At 38.5% G+C, this 18,712-nt stretch overlaps 1 protein-coding gene across 1 annotated transcript; it reads left to right on the top strand.

Annotated features, from left to right (window-relative positions):
* The first annotated feature begins 15,660 nt into the window (after positions 1-15,660).
* Positions 15,661-17,850, top strand: LOC131331463 (uncharacterized). Its single transcript, XM_058365411.1, has 2 exons — positions 15,661-17,077; positions 17,668-17,850. The coding sequence occupies exon 1, from the start codon at positions 15,667-15,669 to the stop codon at positions 17,071-17,073; it is 1,407 nt and encodes a 468-aa protein (XP_058221394.1). The 5' UTR covers positions 15,661-15,666; the 3' UTR covers positions 17,074-17,077; positions 17,668-17,850.
* Positions 17,851-18,712: the final 862 nt, after the last annotated feature.

The raw sequence follows: 18,712 nt of genomic DNA, 5'->3' as shown, positions 1-18,712 counted from the left end.
TCTATAAGAAGGAATTCGTCGTTTTTCATTCGTAATTGTTTCTTTGTCATAATTAGAAATGATTACAAAAATAGTCATTCTCATGTTTGTGTCAGTTTCTGTTATCGGGTTGGCGAAAGCAGCTGCTCAAGGTGGTGGTACCCTGTCACAGGTGGGTACCAATGGAACCCGTGAGGCCCTTATTCCAGATCCCCAGTCATCATCAATCCCTTCAGATTTGCTGACGACGCACTCATCTGTTACTGGTGATAGCGCCCCTCTCGATGTCGTTGACGATGATGGCTGCGATCATCAGGCTACAGCGGCCTGGCTCTGTGGAACGGAGGGGCGGGAGGAGGAGGAGGACAAGGAATTCACGTCGGGGAGGAACACACTCGTCGGCCTGACTTTTGAAGCCGCGGTGTTTCTAATGGTTTCGAGTTTCCAGCCACGCGGTAACACGTCCTTGTTAGCTTCTTTGTCTCCTTATTGGTCTCCATCGTGGCCGATGTCTCCTCTTCCTTCTCCTCCTCCTCCTTCTTCCTTGTCATCTTCGTCGGCCTCATATCCGCTTTCTATGGCTCGTGTTGCCATTTTATTCGGTCTCACAGTTCGGTTGATAGGCCGGATGATGTTGCGCAGAGGACACACAGGGGCAGCCATCGTCAGTACATACGCCTGCTTTCTCTCCGTTGCAGTAGCGTTTTTTTCAATGACGTATTTGTTTGTTGCCGATAGCTTTGCTTGGGCGGTTTGGGCCGCTGGCGGTATTCTGTTGCTTGTGATGGCTTATACCATCGCCCAAAGATGGCGAGGGAAAAACCAGACGAATACCTAATTCGATTCTCTTGTTTAATTGTTTCCCATAGATCTTGTGATACCGAAAAAAAATTGGGTGCCAGGTGCCCACGTGGTGTCCAAACAGCGCATTCGGGCCGTCCAAAAGTGTGTCTAATCTACAAGGAAAATTCAATAATAGGAGAATATAATAGCCGTAGAATTTGCCTTGTCTCTACAAGAAAAATTCAATGACCCCTTAATTATAATGGAACGACGGGTAAAGTTTTGCAGAGTACTACGTTACAATTGCTGTTTTTCTTTTGGTGCTAATGTATAGTGGTGTTTTCGAGTCTAGGAAGGAATTGTTGTTGTGTATGAATTTTGAAGGGTATATGGGACCTTCAGCATGCAAATATTAACGTAAATTATCCCCCTCTCTGCCGATTTACCACATTTATTAAATTACATATATCAGTTCCCTAACAGACTAACAGTGGCGCATCTAGCATCATATATCTACTTTGACGAGACCTAAATTTGTTCTTAGTTATTTTGTAGCCTTTTCACAAGACTTTGCCTTTTTTATTCCTTTTTTTTTTTCAAGTACGTTGTTACTAACGCAAGACCTAGCTTGGGTGGATTGTCATTGTCGCACTTGATAGCCGGTGTGTGTTGAATCCTGTTATGACAATTAGGAAGTAGAGAACAACAAACAAACAAACAATCATGCAAGCACAAGTATTAGTGTGATCTTGCTTAAACTTACATCTACGAACGGGGAAGAGCAGCTAGCAAATGATTCATTATGAATGAGAAGAGAGTACAGAGAACAGGTTGTATCCGCAATTCTCCAAGAGACACCAAATGAAGAACTCCATGAAGGAACAAACCCACAGAACTCCCTAATCATGTCCCTATATGTAACAAAACTCAGGAACAAAGCTTTAGCAAGTCCAAATTGATCCAACGTCTAGATACACACAAAACCACAATCTAGGTGCGAAAGTGCTGAACGGGCACGGAAAAAATGCTGAAGACGCGCCTCATGCGCAATCAGCTCTCACAACGCGGAGTGCTGGAAATCAAGGCACTCTGAGTTTAGACCTCGTTACCACAACGAACGTTGTAGTCTTCTAGCTCAACGCTGGATTTGTATGTTTTTCAAGAATGTACGTTGAGTCCATGCAAAACGACGGAGTAACATCCATGGGCCTGGGGACATTATGTGAGACAAAATACTAGGAGTCCATATAATTAATGGACACTTCGGAAGCATGTCCAATAATGGTTTTGAGAAATGAAGACCTGGAATTTAGTGGAATCACTGTCCGTATAAGCCAGAAAATGAATTTCACCAAACAAAATCCAAACCAACTACTGAGATGTGGACGAATGTCCTGTTTCACATGATTCGTAGCATGGCAAGGGGCTCTCACTAAAGCTAAATTAATTGGTGGTCTTGGGGCACCGCCACGTGCCGCATGAACATGCAATAACTGAATGAGCCAATTTTCGTTCTCATTTTGGAATTGATCCTCAAATAAAATCACAACTTTAACAAAGAAGGTGCGTGGAAGGATCCAAATTAAAGAAGTGCCAAAAGCAAAAAACCTCAAAGCGTCTCAACGCAAACGAGCGAAGATCACTGCACAATAGCATCCCAAAAACCACGTCGTTTTTAATTCTATTGCGAGGTACTATTACTTGGATGTTGATTTGGGGAATAACCACATTGTTTTGAGTTCAATTGCGAGGTACTAGTACTTAGGCTGTTGATTTGCAGAATAATGATATCCATCATGGAAATCTCCCTTTGAGGTGGTTTGATCATATACCTTCGCCTGATTACCGCCCTGCTCCCCAATCCGCTTCTTATTATAGAAAAAAAAAAATGTTATTTTCATTTTACCCATATGAACCATCAGTTATTATTTACATCGTTTGCAAATGATGTAAGAATTAGGATTGTGGAATTGTGGGAAAGTTATATTTACATCGTTTGCAAATGATATTAGGTTTGAGGATCCGTTCCCAATTCGTCCGGTTGCCATCTCCAAATATAAACTAGGGGTGTCAAATGGGCGGGTTTGGGCCAAAATGGGCAAGTTGTAAATGAGTTGGGTCATTAATGGGTCATTGACCCATTTAGATCCATTAATTATGAGTTTAATTATTCATACCCAACCCGACCCATTTAATTAAAATCAAACCTGACCCGCCCATTAACCCAATTACATACTATATATTAAAATTTAAAATGACTAAAATATCAATGTACACTAAAATGACCATATTACCCCTGTAAATCTAAATGACTAAAATACCCCTGTAAAATTACTGTACTTTCCTTCCACAAAAATGACCAAAATAGTATTTTGGTGCATTTTTCCATTTTCTGGTTCTTTCAACTACTTGTTAAAATGGCCATATTACACCTGTACACTTGATTACCATATTACCATGTTCATTAAAATGGCCATATTACTGCTACATATTAAAATGACCACACTATTACCAAACTATCCCGATTGACCAGAAAAAAAAAAAACTATCTTTCTTTTCATTGATATTTTTTTTTTTGATAATTAGACCATTTATTAGAAAGCTCAAACAAAAGGAGAGATCTTCCAGAGTTACTAACAGTAAGGCATAAACCTATGCAAAGAGAAAACTTAAAACAACTTACCATGTTCGGCTAAATAAGCCAATTGGCTTATTTTTTTGTCCTTATTCAAATTTTTTTCCTATTTGTTAGTTTTTTTGTCAATTTTTTTGGGGATTATTGCATCGTTATGACGAGAATAATCTAAAAAGTAAAAAATTATGATTGAAATCCAATTTTTTTTGAATAAAGACGAAAAATTGGCTTATTGACTTATTTTTGTCTTTATTAAAAAAAATAGATTTCGATCGTAATGGGTGGAGGAAGAAATGATAATAATAATTGAGAGAAAATTTATTGAAACCGTGAGCAGAGAGAAAGTCCAAAGTTTAAATTCCCAAATTAAAACAAACGGGGTTTTCAAGTAATCACGAAACAAGAAAAACATATATATATAAAATTCAGTTTTTTCCTTTTTTGAAATATAATTCAGTTTTTGTAATTAATGACATCATCTGAATATAATTCAGTTTTTTCCTTTTTTGAAATAAAATTCTAGAACCTCCATTTTATAAACTCGTCTAGGAGCCCGAAAATCTCACTGTTTTTTTTTACCTAAACTTGGATGTAACATTATGCTTAGAACATCATATATATATATATATATAACATAAAAAAAAAATTCTTCTCACTTTCTTTGAAACATATCAAATTTCATTGTAAAACCTGATAAAGAGATTATGCCACCATAGCCATTGTAAAAAGAACGTAACTCAAGGCCCGCATAAGAAAAGAGAGTAGTTGGGGCTTGGGGCCACATCACTATTTCTCAAATCTTTCATAGGACAAGGAAGCTTCGCAGAAACCATAATTGCAGGATTCTTAAGTCTTAAGAATCACAGACCTGAGGATCCTGTAGTGTAAGGGCTATTTGCACAAAATTAATTCTACTAGTTTCCATTAAGTGATAAACAAAATGCAGAATTTAATCCTTTTGGTTTGTGACTTAAAATTTAGAAGTACCTTTTATTCGTGTACATAATCTACAAACCAACTTAAAAAATTATATACACGAGAGAGAAATAGAGCGCTGCCAAATGCTGCAGTTGTAAAAATTATATACCAACTAAATAGCTATTAAAAGTCCAAAATATTTTCGGGAGGTGACATTGAGCGCCGCCGAATGCTGGTGTCAATAAGAGACAGTTGCCCCCCAAAGTCCACAAGAAGCCAACACCAAGAACCAATCCACGGACAATCGTATATATGTCTCCATCCTTTTAATTAACTTCAACCATGCTACAACTTTGGCCTCAATTCACATTAACTTTCAGAGGATAAGGAAGGTGCGTGGAAGGATCCGAAGGAAAAGGCAAATTAAAAACCGCGTTTAGATATGAATTGGATTTCGAGAACCACATATATTTTGGTGTTGATTTGAATATCTATGTAAAAGTATATATCTTCGTTTAATTATGAATTGGAAAATTTAGTTTGACATACTCTTCAATCTAGTTTAAGATACAGCTTGTCTATCTAGTTTAATTATGAATTATAAATATCTTCCTTTTGCAGATAAAAAAAAGAATAACAGTCAATATATATTGTTAAAGTGACACTCAATTTTTTGACATGAAGACGCACCATTAGATTTCTCTAGAGTTTTTGTCTCCACGCATCTCGAATCCTAAAGCCGCCCTCGCAGAAAATTTTACCATATTAAGTAGAGGGATCTCAACATTACATAAAGTTGTCACCCAATACGTATATACCCAAGAGTAATATGATCAGTTTAAGTGTGTGTGTATATATTATATACGGAGCGGTTCCGGAAACAATTAATTAGACATCTAAAAAAACACCTCATAGTTTCCGATCAAATTTTGTATACATATATAAAACTTCTAGTGAGGGATCCCGCAAGCAACTTTTCGTACGGACTTCTAATCTCAGCCGTCGAATGAGATCCAATAACTAAGATTAGAAATCTGCACTCATGAACGTGCGGGATCCCTCACTAGAAGCCGAGGGATTCTGCACATTCTTGCGTGCGGACTTCTAATGTCGGCCGTCGGTAATCATCTTTCATTGATGTCTGGTGGTTGGTTTTTGGTTTTCGTTGCTGTTGGGTTTTTGCTGGTGGTGATGGTGGTGGTTGGCATGGTTGCGCCTGGATGAGGTCGGCGTTGGCATGTTTTTGGGCGGCGGCTAGGGTGATCAGTGGTTGGGTAGGGTTAGGATGTAGTGTTGGGCTGGGTTTGGTTTGGTTTGGTTTGGTTTTTGGACTAGGTTCGGCTTTTGTTTGTGCTGATTTGTATTGATCTGGCCTTTTAGACCCATTTTAGGTGTGTGTTTATCTCAAAGGATGTTTCCCGGTTTAGACTCAGTCTGTTGGGCCTATTTCAATTCCTCTGTATGGTTTGGAGAAAAAAGTCTTGGATGGTCAGGCTTGTGTATTCAAGATTCTATTATCTTTGTAACTTCGTGTTTATGAGTTAATGAAAAAAAAATTTTGATTAAAAAAAAAAAAAACATGTTGGCCGCCGGATTAAAAGTTCACACACACACTCTCTCCATAACATTAATTCCCTCTACCTCTCTTTTTCCCAACAGTAGTAAAAGCATTACAAACCTTGTATTTGTTAGCGTTAATAATTGCTCGAGATTGATTGCATGTATTAGTCGCCATGAAGTTATATTTCATTCAAAATTTCTAGAAGAACGCAAAACAAGGAGGAGTTTAGTCTTTAGAGAGAGAAAATAAAGTGCATCTTTTGGGTGTATGACCCTAAAATTTTGGTACACGTATTCTGGAAACTAACGAGAATTAACGGATGGGAAGTTGCTAGGAAAGTACATAACCCAAGCTCAAGTGGGGTTAAATACAAGTGTTTCCCCCCCTCCGCGCCCCCCCCCCCCCCCCACCACCGCTCATTGCCTCTTTTCATTACCAGCATTTTGGTAGCAACTTTGCCATTACTTCCGATCACGCGGAAAGCAGAAGTGGGTAATTTGGGCACCAGCAACGGAGCTCAGGGTCATCCAGCTGATGACCATACATTATTCCCCGTTCACGCGCTGTTGGCCTCCTCATCCGTGCCTCGCGATCATGACACTGTGATCATGACGCTGTGTCCGCGTCGTCGTCCTCCTCCGCATCCGATGAGCTGTCGGCCGGTGGGATGGTGTGTCCCCTACGACCAACCACTACCACAGACGACGTTCGTGGTAGTAATACTAATACTACTATGAGTACTAGTACTACTAGTGGTTCTGCTGCTCCTAGTACTAGTAGAGATGGAAACTTGGACATTGAGAGAACAACGGAGGGGCCACGAGAACGCAACAATCATGCCGAGATGCCAAACTGGAAGGGTTGTGGAAACTTTATATCCATTTCAAAATCAATTGGCAATGAGTGGAGAGGTTCCAGATGTTATTAAGTGATCATCCATTCCACTCCCAAGCAATGTGGGATTCTATTTCCTTAACATCCCCCCTCACGTGCAGCCGCATTTGAGGTCTGTCACGTGTGGCCACTTTTGGGTCCTATCATCGTGCAGCCTTTTTGCTGGTCTGTCATCGTGGGGTGTGGATTGTTAATTTTTAAAATGTGGGGTGGAACGGGCCCCGCTCTGATACCTTGTGGAAACTTTATATCCATCTCAAAACCAATTGGCAATGAATGGAGAGATCCCAGATGTTATTAAGTGATCACCCATTCCATTCTCAAGCAATGTGGGATTCTATTTCCTTAACAGCCACGAGACCGCATAGATGACGACGATAAGGGTCCCTTCAAATTGGGTAAAACATTTCTGGGCCTGACTTTCCAAGCGGCCTTGGCCCTAATGATTTACCGGGAACAGTCACAGCAGGGTGATTCGTCTACTAATCTATCATCGCTGTCGTCTATTCTGCTCACTACGGTGGGGGCAACCACGCTTTTCAGCTTCGCGTTTACTATGTCGGGGATGCTGCTGCAGAAACACCACCCGAAAGGGGCGAACTTTTGCAGCTACGTCGGCGTTTTCTTGGGCGCGCTAGGGTTCTTTCTCATGGCGGACATATTTGCCACCGAGGGCTTGGTTTGGTTGGTGTGGGCCGTCGGCGGCATTCTGTTCCTGGTGTTTGCTTACACCCTTCGGCAAGAGATGGGGATCTCGGCGAACGGTATATAACCTCTTGTTCAGTTGTTTGATCCAGGCAAAATTGATGATTTATCCGTACTCATACGGTCATTTTCAAATGAGATGGTCTTTATTTCTCTCATGCAGTTAAAATAAGGACCTCCCTATTTCTCTCATTTTCTGTTCGAATTTTGATAATCTGAGCCACTCAATGTGTTCAGAACGTGATTTTAAAAGTACTCGCGAGGAATCGGCAAAAAAAATAACCGGGAAAGACTTCATCCGAGTAGTTTTTATTTGAATCGTTCAATAAAAAAAACAAAAACTGCTCGGATGAAACCCTTACCAGTCATTTTTTTTACTGATTTCTCGCGAGTACCCTTAAAATCACGTTCTAAATACATTGAGCAGCTCGGATCATCGAAATTCTATCGAAAAAGGGAGATCTGCATTTTATTAAGTTAATGTGATTCTTAGGAGAAGGGGACTATGTGTGTGTGTGTGTGTGTGTGTATATATATATATATATATATATATATATATATATCAAAAATTATAAAAAGGACACTACATGTCCAAAATACAAAAACAACAAACATAAAAAAAAAATTAAAAACAAAAAAAAAAGCCTTCTGGAACCAAAATGTCGGAGCCAGATCCATCGATCACACTAGTGAGGGTGGGTGGAGTGGCCAAGTGGAGAGGCCAGGTATGGGTTGAGCAACTCTTGAGATAGATCCGCTATACCAATTTGAGCTTATTTCCGCTACAGGTTAAAGGGCCGAAGCCGCTGACTGACACCGCCCCCTACTCATCAATTGTATTTCTTTTAGTATCTTTTTACTAAGTGGTGGTGGTGGTCAAGGCAAGTAAAAAAAAAGTTTTCTTTTTCACTTATTTTTGTTTTTAATAAATAAATTATGAGTTTCGATCATAATTTTTTATTTTTTTCGATTCTCATTGAGACAAATCAATGAGTTACAAAAGTTTGATGTAAAACAAACAAATGCAAAAAAAAAAAAAAAAAAATTGAATAGAGACAAAAAAAAGAAAAGAAAAGTCACTTAACTATTTAATACAAACTCACACTAAAGAATGAGGCTACTGGAGGTCAATATAGTGCTTATGAAATGTTGAAATGTAAATACTAATTTACTGATGAACTCACTTGGAATTATGAATTCACTTATCTTTGGATGAGCATCTTTGAGTATCATATTTTGGGTATCATATGATGCGTCACCACTATATTGATAGAATATACCCTATTTGTCATTTGGTGGAGCAAATTCTACCAATGCAGTAGAGATAGCTCACATGATACCAAAATGTAGTCCCAAGACTTAACCATAACATTGTCATTGCTGGGAGATGTTGTAATACTCAAGTTTCTATCTAGGAACAAGATCCTTTCCAATCCATATAATGGATTGGACAATCCAGTTTCGACCCTTTTGGGGTTCTTGCTAGACCTATTTTAATGATTTAAATTGTTCATAATTTTGAGCACACTCATAAAAAATATATATCTTTCATACCGAAAATTGCCATGATCAAAAACTGCCATACCGATTGATATGATTTCGTAACGCATTTGTCTTGAGATAATGAGTTAAATGAGTTTTTATCTAGTGTTGTGATGTCTTTTTGTTCAAAATAAATGGGTTTTGAAACCATACTAACCGGTATTCTATCAATACTAATTTTAGTTCTAAAAGTATAAACAATTTGAATTTTATCAAAATAAACATGGAAAGAACATGAAAGGAATGAAAACAGGACCGGAGAAGATGCTGATCCTTCTAGCTTAAGTAAAAACCAAAAGGCCAATGCGGTTTGGTGCCCCCACTAGTCCACAAACTACCGTCACTTACCATTGTGTGTGTGTGAGAGAGAGAAGGGATCAGTACCATCACTTATCATTGTGTACCGTCACTTATTAGTGTGTGTGTGTGAGAGAGAGAGAAGGGATCGGTACCGTCACTTATCATTGTGTGTGTGTGATCACTTACTAGTGTGTGTGTGAGAGAGAGAGAGAGAGAGAGAGAGAGAGAGAAAGAAGGGATCGGTACCGTCACTTACCAGTGTGTGTGTGAGAGAGAGAGAGGAGGTCGGTACCGTCACTACCATTGTGTGTGTGTGTGAGAGAGAGAGAGAGAGAGAGCGGGGGGGGGGGGGGGGGAGGATAGTCACTTACCATTGTGTGTGTGTGTGTGAGAGAAAGAAAAGGGATCGGATTGGTCAAAAGCTAGGACCTTACATATTACGTAACTGATTTTTTTTTTTACTTCGGAATGTTATATTACGTAATTGATGTGTGGATAGTATCAGTATCATATTATGATAAAATTAGAACTTTCTATTTTGATGAAGCGAATCTCCTCAAAAACTTAGGAAACATGCATGGACAAAAAAAAAAAAAAACATTGGGCTTGATTGAAAAAAATAAAATTGTTTGTTTTGTTCGTCTTTTTTGAATTTTTGTTAGATTCGCTCATATTTTTTGAACTAATCATCTGTCTCGACTAGAAGAATCTAAAAAGTACAAAATTATAACGAAAAAAAAAGTTCACTAAAGACAAAAAAAATTAAATTCTGTCTTATTTGTCTAAAGTACCTTCTTAGTTAAATTTTTTCAATATCAGTTCATATTTTTATCCTTTTTCGATTCATTTTCTCGAGACAAACGATTAATATCAAAAATTATGAAGAAAAGATAAATAAAAAATTATGAAAAATAAGAAAATAAATTTTACACTTAAAACGCATAGCGCAATTGGGGAAGCCGAAGGTTCTAGAAAACTTCGTCACACTCTCGAACCTACCGGCCAGTACAAGTCAATATTTTACCATACATAAGTCAATATTTGTCTCTTTTTTTGGGATCTGCATCAATATTTGTCCAATCAATAAAGTCTTACATGATCCGCATCAATAGTTGTCATGAACTCATCTGGAAATATGAATTCACTTATCTATTGGTGAGTATGTTTGAGTATCACATTTTGAGTATTATATGATATGTCACCACTGTATTGATAGAATATACCCTATTTGTCATATGGTGGAGCGAATTCTACCAACGCAGTAGGGATAGCTCACATGATACCTAAAATGTGATCCCAAGACTTAACCATGACATTGTCGTTGCTAGGAGATGTTGTAATACTCAAGTTTCTATCTAGGATCAAGATCCTTTCCAATCCATATAATGGACTGGACAATCCAGTTTCAACCCTTTTTGGGTTCTTCCTAGACCTATTTTGATAATTCAAATCATTCATAATTTTGAGCGAGCTCATCAAAAATATATATCTTTCATACTGAAAATTGCTATGATCGGAAACTGCCATACTGATTGATATGCTTTCGTAACGCATTTGTTTTCAGATAATGAGTTAAATGAGTTTTTATCCAGTGTTGTGATGTCTTTTTGTTCAAAATAAATGAGTTCTGAAACCATATTAACCGGTATTCTATCGGCGCTAATTTTAGTTCTAAAAGTATAGACGATTTGAATTTTATCAAAAAATAAACTTGGAAAGAACATGAAAAGAATGAAAACAGGACCAGAGAAGATGCTGATCCTTCTAGCTTAAGTAAAAACTAAAAGGCCATTGGGGTCTGGTTCCCCCATTAGTCCTCAACCTACCTTCACTTACCATTGCGTGTCTGTGATCACTTACCAGCGTGCGTGTGTGTGTGTGTGTGAGAGAGAGAGAGAGAGAGAGAGAGAGAGAGAAGGGATCGGTACCGTCACTTACCATTGTGTGTGTGTGTGTGAGAGAGAGAAGGGATCGGATTGGTCAAAAGCTAGGACCTTACATATTACGTAACTGATTTTTTTTATTTTTTTTACTTCGGAATGTTGTATTATGTAATTGATGTGTGGATAGTATCTCAGTATCATAGTACAGTATGATAAAATTAGAACTTTCTATTTTGATGAAGTGAATCTCCTCAAAAACTTAGGAAACATGCATGGACAAAAAAAATTAACATTGGGTTTGATTGAAAAATATAAAATTGTTTATTTTGTCCATCTTTTTTAAATTTTTGTTAGATTGGCTTGTATTTTTTGAATTAATCATCTGTCTCGACTAGAAAAGTCTAAAAGGTACAAAATTATAACGGAAAACAAAAAAAATGTTCACTAAAGACAAAAAAAGTTAAATTCTATCTTATTTGTCTAGAATACCATCTTAGTTAAATTTTTTCAAAATTGGTTAATATTTTTATCCTTTTTCGATTTATCTTCTCGAGACAAACGATTAGTACCAAAAATTATGACGAAAAGATAAAAAAAAATTACAAAAAATAAGAAAATAAATTTCACACTTTAAAACGCATAGCGCAATGGGGAAGCCGAAGGTTCTAGGAAACTTCGTCACACTCTGTAACCTACCAGCCAGCATAAGTCAATAGTTGACCATACATAAGTCAATATTTGTCTCTCTTTTTTTATCCGCGTCAATATTTGTCTTTTTTATTTTATTTTATCCGCATCAATATTTGTCCAATCAATAAAGTCTTACTATATCTTGCTGCACAAGTTCCGTTTGATATCTTGCTGCACAGCACAATCGGCCATTGATCGGACAAATATTTACTGTGCTATGCAGCCTCCAGCCAGGCCCGGCCCTGAGTTTTTCGGGGCCCTAGGCAGCCAACTAATTTGGGGCACTTCACATCTACAAATGAAATATTTTCAAAAGATACAAATCGTCCCAAATATAAGACTTACAAATACTTATATGGCCAGGTTACAAAAATTATAGTACAACAACTAATAAGTATCATTTGAACATTGCTCTTCTTGCATTTTTAGAGGCAAATAAATCAATTAAGCTTCCATAGTCTAAGATATATACAAGGTTAGGTTATCAATGAACTCTCCTATATGCCTATTTTATTCTATATGCACCACCACATTCCAACATATTTTATTCTAAAGGAATAAAAAACAAGAGCACAACTCTAGTTCTCAACTTCACGGCAGATTGCTTTAACAAGAGCACAAAATCACAAATCACACGACAGATTGCTTTAACCATATTTTCGAGCAATTAAACAAACAGTTCTCAACTTCCCAAATGCATAAATAAATAATACTTGCAAAAGACAAAAGCATAAACAAATGCCCAAAGCCCATACTTGGTAGATTGATTTCTTGCCGCGATTCCGCAAAAACCGATTCTTTGTATTCACATTTTTACCTCTTCAAGGGCAGGGGGTCCAAAAGTATTTTGGGGCTTTGTTGGGTTAGGGCTACAAGTAACACTGTAGGAGATGAAATTTGGGGGTGAGATACAGAGATGAAATTTGAGAAGGCGAGTGGAGATGATGCGAGACGAGATTCAGGAGAAGCCAACGTTGGGTTGGGTTTTTCTAATTTCAATTCTGTGAGAAAGCCGACTTGGCTTTGTGGTTCAATCGTTTTTTTTTTTTTTTTTAAAGAGTTGACACAGAAGTTTCTGAATTGGGCTGAAAATTTTTTTTGGGCCTTGTTTTAAAATGGGGCCTCACTTAGTTAAGTTAACTTTGGGTACAAATTTTGGGCCTAAGGAATCCTAATGTAGTATACTAACTTAAAATAGTGGGGGGCCCTAATTTTGGGCCTTTTGGGAGGGGCCCTAGTCCACCGCCTGGTGGGCCTAGGCCCAAGGCCGGCCCTGCCTCCAGCGCGGCTTTGCCGGTATTGGTCCGACTATCGAAAACGTTCTTTGCGTAGAGCTCGTCAAGTTCTACATGTGCACCAAAAATAGCCAGTTGTGATGTCATCTTTTGGTTGGTTTGGGTACCAGGTATTCGTGGTACCCTATTTGCTTCTAAATTTTTTTGACTATAAATAGGAGACGTTGAGCGGCAACTTCACCACAAAGTAGAGCCGATGATGCTAGTATTATCGCGAAAGCATCTGGAGTCCATTTTAGTGACTTCGTTCACATTCGCAGCCTTTCTCTTCGCGCTTCCTCGTGAGTACAAAGAAGACGAAGGAGGAGGAGGAACAAGTTCCCCTGTTCTGACCGTTGTCTTCAACACCCTCCCACACCACAAAGTAGAGCCGATGATACTACTCTCTCCGTTCCTAAATAAATGTCCGGCGTGCAAATCTAGGCCTTTAAAAAAATGCAGTTGATTCATTAAAAAAATCAAATTTTTTTCACAAATCTATAGATGGCAATGGATTCTATTAGATTGTAGAAAAAAAATAGATTTTTTAACGAAAAACATGCATCTTTTATAAGACCTAGGTTTGCGTGCCGGACACTTATTTAGGGACGGAGAGAGTATTATTATTGCGAAAGCCTCTGGAGTCCATTTTAGTGACTTCGTTCACATTCGCAGCCTTTCTTTTCACCCTTCCGCGTGAGTACAATGAAGACGGAGGAGGAGGAGGAGGAACGAGTTCCCTTGTTCCGACCGTTGTCTTCAACACCCTCCCTCCTTCTACCTTCCACGTCTTCGGAAACAGCCCTTACCGATTGAGCTAGTTTTTTGCAGCCTTTCTCTTCACCCTTCCGCGTGAGTACAATGAAGATGGAGGAGGAGGAGGAACAAGTTCCCGTGTTCCGACCGTTGTCTTCAACACCCTCCCTCCTTCTACCTTCCACGTCTTCGGAAACAACCCTTACCGATTGAGCTAGTTTTTTTGCAAAAATTATAAAAAATATTTTAAGAATAACTTGCGGTTTCAATCATCTTTGTAGGACCCGTAGTGAGCTCCACAACCAAAACACCTGTTATTTATTTTTTATTTTGTGGGGCCGATTACAGGTCAAACAAAGATGATTCAAACCGCTAGTTATTCTTAAATTTTTTTTTACAAATTCTTAAAAAAAATTAGCTCAATCTGATATTATTAAGGGTTGTTTTAGAATTCGCAGGGCACCCTACAAATTTTTAAAACACCCTATGAATTTTGCAACAGCCTTTATCGATAATGTGGTAATTTTTTTCAAGAAGCCATAAAAAATAATTTAAAAATAACTTGTGTGTTTAAATCATCTCTATAGAACTCGCAATGAGCCCCAAAAAATAAAATAAATAAATAAATAAGTATTTTGGTGTAGAAGGCCAACCAAACAAGGACCAGAAGCCAATAGATAACGATGAATGCTAGATACAAAAAAAATTTGCCCGTAAATTATCCTGAATGGGCAAATCAACAATACAATTCAAAATGAATCCGTACTATTAATTTACTCTTTTAAAATAATTTTTGGATAAATTTTCTTTACACTTAGAATTTCTCATAGATAGCATGCATTATTTAAGCTCGATGACAGCGTTTTGGGCGCGACTACTTGCGGGTTTGATGGTTGTTTTGTTACTCCCTCCGTTCCTAAATAAATGTCCAGCGCTCAAAACTAGACTTTACAAAACATGCATATTTTTTATTAAAAAAATTAATTTTTTTTCACAATCTAATAGAACTCATTGTTATCTATTGATTTGTGAAAAAAAATTAATTTTTTTAACGAAACAAATGCATTTTTTTGAAGGCTTAATTTTACGCGCCGAACACTTATTTAGAAACAGAGGGAGTATTATCTACAAAACTAAGGACAAACTTGTAAACTTCCGTAAAAGTGCATGCCGGATTGATGACTGTCTTGTTATTTACCTGCAGAACCAAGGACAAGCTTTTTTTTGAAGAGCAAAACTGAGGGTAAACTTGTAAAATACCCTAGAAGCGTATGCTGTTTTGATGGCTGTCTGGTTATTTACCTACAAAACTAAGGACAAACTTTTTCTTGAACAGCAAAACTGTGGGTAAACTTGTAAAATACCCTAAAAGTGCAAGCTGGTTTGGTGGTTGTCTTGTTATTACCTACAAAACTAAGGACAAACTTTTTTTTTAAAAGAAAAACTGAGGATAAACTTGTAAAACACTCCGGGTGTGCTTGTGTGATGTCATTGTTCAGTAGTCGTTTTGCATTGGGAAGAATCTGCCTAAAGGGACCCACATATTGTGTCCTTGATTTTGTTTGTTTTTTTATAAACATTGTATATATCAACGGGTCAGTGAGATATTAAAAGTTAGTATTCTCACGAGGAGTTGATATTTGAAAATACCATTGATCAGTACTCGTTTTGCATGGACCCACATATTTAAGAACCACCCCACGCTGCTCCCTTGTATCATTTGCATATTTGCATCACTATAAATAGATGAGATATATGGGTACACAGCATATAGAGATGACAGCGACGACGATGACGATGATAGTGTTATCGCGAAAGCATCTGGAGTCCGTACTGGTTACTTCGTTCACGATAGCAACGATTCTGTTCGCGCTCCCGCGCGAGTACAAAGAAGACAAAATAGGAGGAGGAGGAGGAGGAACAAAATCCCCGGTTCCGACAGTTATATTCAACACCCTCCCTCCTTCTACCTTCCACCTCTTCGTACTCTCTCTCATCTTTGCCTTCTCCTTTTCTCTCTCTGCCCTCTTGATCCACTCCTCCTCCTCTGATCATAACAACACTACCAGTACTACTGCTGCAAATAATAATAAAAGCAGTGGTTATTCCCACCAGCATATTGTCGTGAATTTGTTTGGGTGCATGTCCTTGGCTTCCATCGCCACGGCTCTTGCCATCTTGTTCCGGGCCTTGTTATTAACTGCCACTGAAGCTTATTATTCTTCTTCTCCTTCGTCAGTGCCGACCACCGTGCTTTGTCGCTCCTGCTCCAACGCCGGGGCTGTATTTATCGGATCCGGGGACTATGTTGTGCAGCTGCCGGCGCGGCCTTGCCGGCATCGGTCAGATGATCGGAGACGTTCACTGGCAACAACAATGATTGCCGTCGTCATTCTCATGGCTTCAGTAATCTCGACAGCAAACGCAGGTTGTACCCTTCCTCAGGGGACCAATGGATCCCATGAGGTTCTTATTCCCGGTCACCAGTCATCAATCCCTTCAGACGTGCTGACGACGCCTACATCGGTGACTGCTGATCTCGCCCCTCTTGATGTCGTCGATTCCGGTGGCCAGGATGATGATTCCTGCGGCGGCGGTGGTTATCAGGCCACGGCCACCGGGATCCATCGAAACGACTGCATTGCTGAATTTCCACCTCATCATGTCGATGTTCTCGCCATGACTGGTGAGATTAGTTGTATTGATCAGATACGAACGGAGGAGCGGGTGGAGGACGATGACGAGAAGGATTCCTTCAAGTTTGGGAATACAATGGCTCTGATGGTTTCCAGTTTCCAGCCACACAGTAATTTGTCCGTGTTAGCTACTTGGTGTCGTTCTTGGTCTCCATCGCGGTCGACGTCTTCTCCTCCTCCGACTTCTTTGTTGTCATCGTCGGCCTCATTTCCGGTTACTATGGCTCGGTTAGCCGTTGTATTCGGTTTCACAGTTAATTTGATAGCCTTGATGATGTTGCGGAGAGGCCACCGAACGGCAGCCAGCTTCTTTAGGCACGCCGGCTTTTTCTCAGTTGCGGTAGCGTTTTTTTCTATGATGTATATGTTCGTCCCCGATTACCTTGCTTGGGCGGTGTTGGCCGTGGCCGGTGTTCTGGCGCTAGTGTTCGCTTATTCCCTCGGCGAAATATTATGATCAGGTAAAATCAGAGTAATACCTAATTCCATTCTCTTGTGTAATTAATTGTTTCCCTAAACCTTTTGGTATTGTGAAGTTGAAGTACTTAAGCTCCGTTCCAGAACTCCCAATAGTATTTATCTTTTAAGAAGGTAATTTCAAGCTTAAAAATCACGTATTTACGTAAATAATTTTTCTATTAATATGAATTTTGTTTGATAGATCTCATTGAAATTTTTTATACGATGTAAAAAAAATTAAAAAATAATTTTTTATTTATATTATTTTTTAACTTGAAAATGTGAAATAAACTATTTATTTTTTAATTTAACATGCGCCAATGACTATTCCATGTGTCCCCTTTCTCTCTCTCACTCTCAAATCAACCGTTAGTTATCTTCTCACAGGTTTCCTTAATTTTCTCTCTCTTTTTCTCTTCACAACTCTCTGCAAAGAAAAAAATACTTTTCATAAGTTCCATTTTATGTAAATCCAACAACATATTAGAATTGTGTTTTTCTGCAAATGAGGATCGATCACCTTTCTTGCTTTATTTACCTGTTAAGAGTTTGAGATTATCTAATTACTTTCTTGTTCTTTTTTATGACCCAGGTTTGATTTCGGGTATGTCTCTCAATTGGAGGCCAGGAGCCAGGAGGCATTGGTTGTGGCATGGGAGTGAGCCATGTTGATGGATGGCAATGGTTGCATGTACAAATTTGGGAGGGACTAATTTAAAGAATCCCTTAGTTAATTAGGATATATACTAATAAAGTAATTTTGTGGAGTTACAAATCTTCTCTTTTTCTTTTGGTGGTAATAATGCATAGTATTGTTTTTCGAGTGTCGAGCCTATATGAAAGATTCGCGGCCGTCTAGAATTTTTTAACGCCAAAAAATTAATAATTCATAAATCATGAAGATCAAAGGATAAAACCAATACAATAGGAGAGGAGTAGTAGTACAATATATGACTCTTCTTTTACTGCTACTCTCGGGAACAAGAACAAAACATACATCCAAGCCCCCTCAGAATTTTACTATAAAGAAAAGCAAATAACAAAACAAAACAATTGTTGACAAGATGCATGCATGTCATAAAATATAACCAAAATATGATATGATAACAAATAAACTGATGTTCCCAACATGACTTCGAAAGATTAATTTGTGCGACTGCCCAAAATTAACCGCACTGCATCCTCCGTTACCCCTCAGGCAGGGGCCAAACAGCCACCTTCTGTCATCCAACGACCTCAACGGACACTCCCCGGCCACCACATTGTCCACTGGTGCCCAAAACATTGTTTTGATTGGACGGCTATTGCATGGCCAGTTTTGATTGGACAGCTATTGGCCAATATCGATCAAACTGCACAGGCCAATACGTAATTAATTAACTGTATCGGATATCCAAAATCGCGTTACATAACGATCGATGTAGTACGTAACAGCCTTTATTGAAAATTAAACTTGGGTCGCATATTAATTGGGCATATCCTTCTAATCTAAGGGAACTTTGATCAGTATGCATGGTGGTTTTCCAATAGGTTTGGTAACTAGGAAAAGCATTTGTGGGAATCGTACATGCTTCTATATATGCGGTTTTAATGGTCAATTTGGATTGCACGAAATGATTTCATTTTGTTTCCCACAG

Source organism: Rhododendron vialii, chromosome 6a, assembly GCF_030253575.1.
Source record: "Rhododendron vialii isolate Sample 1 chromosome 6a, ASM3025357v1".
NCBI classification, from domain to species: Eukaryota; Viridiplantae; Streptophyta; class Magnoliopsida; order Ericales; family Ericaceae; genus Rhododendron; species Rhododendron vialii.
Note: the sequence above shows the minus strand (reverse complement) of the source record. Positions and strands in the feature narration are given on the sequence as shown.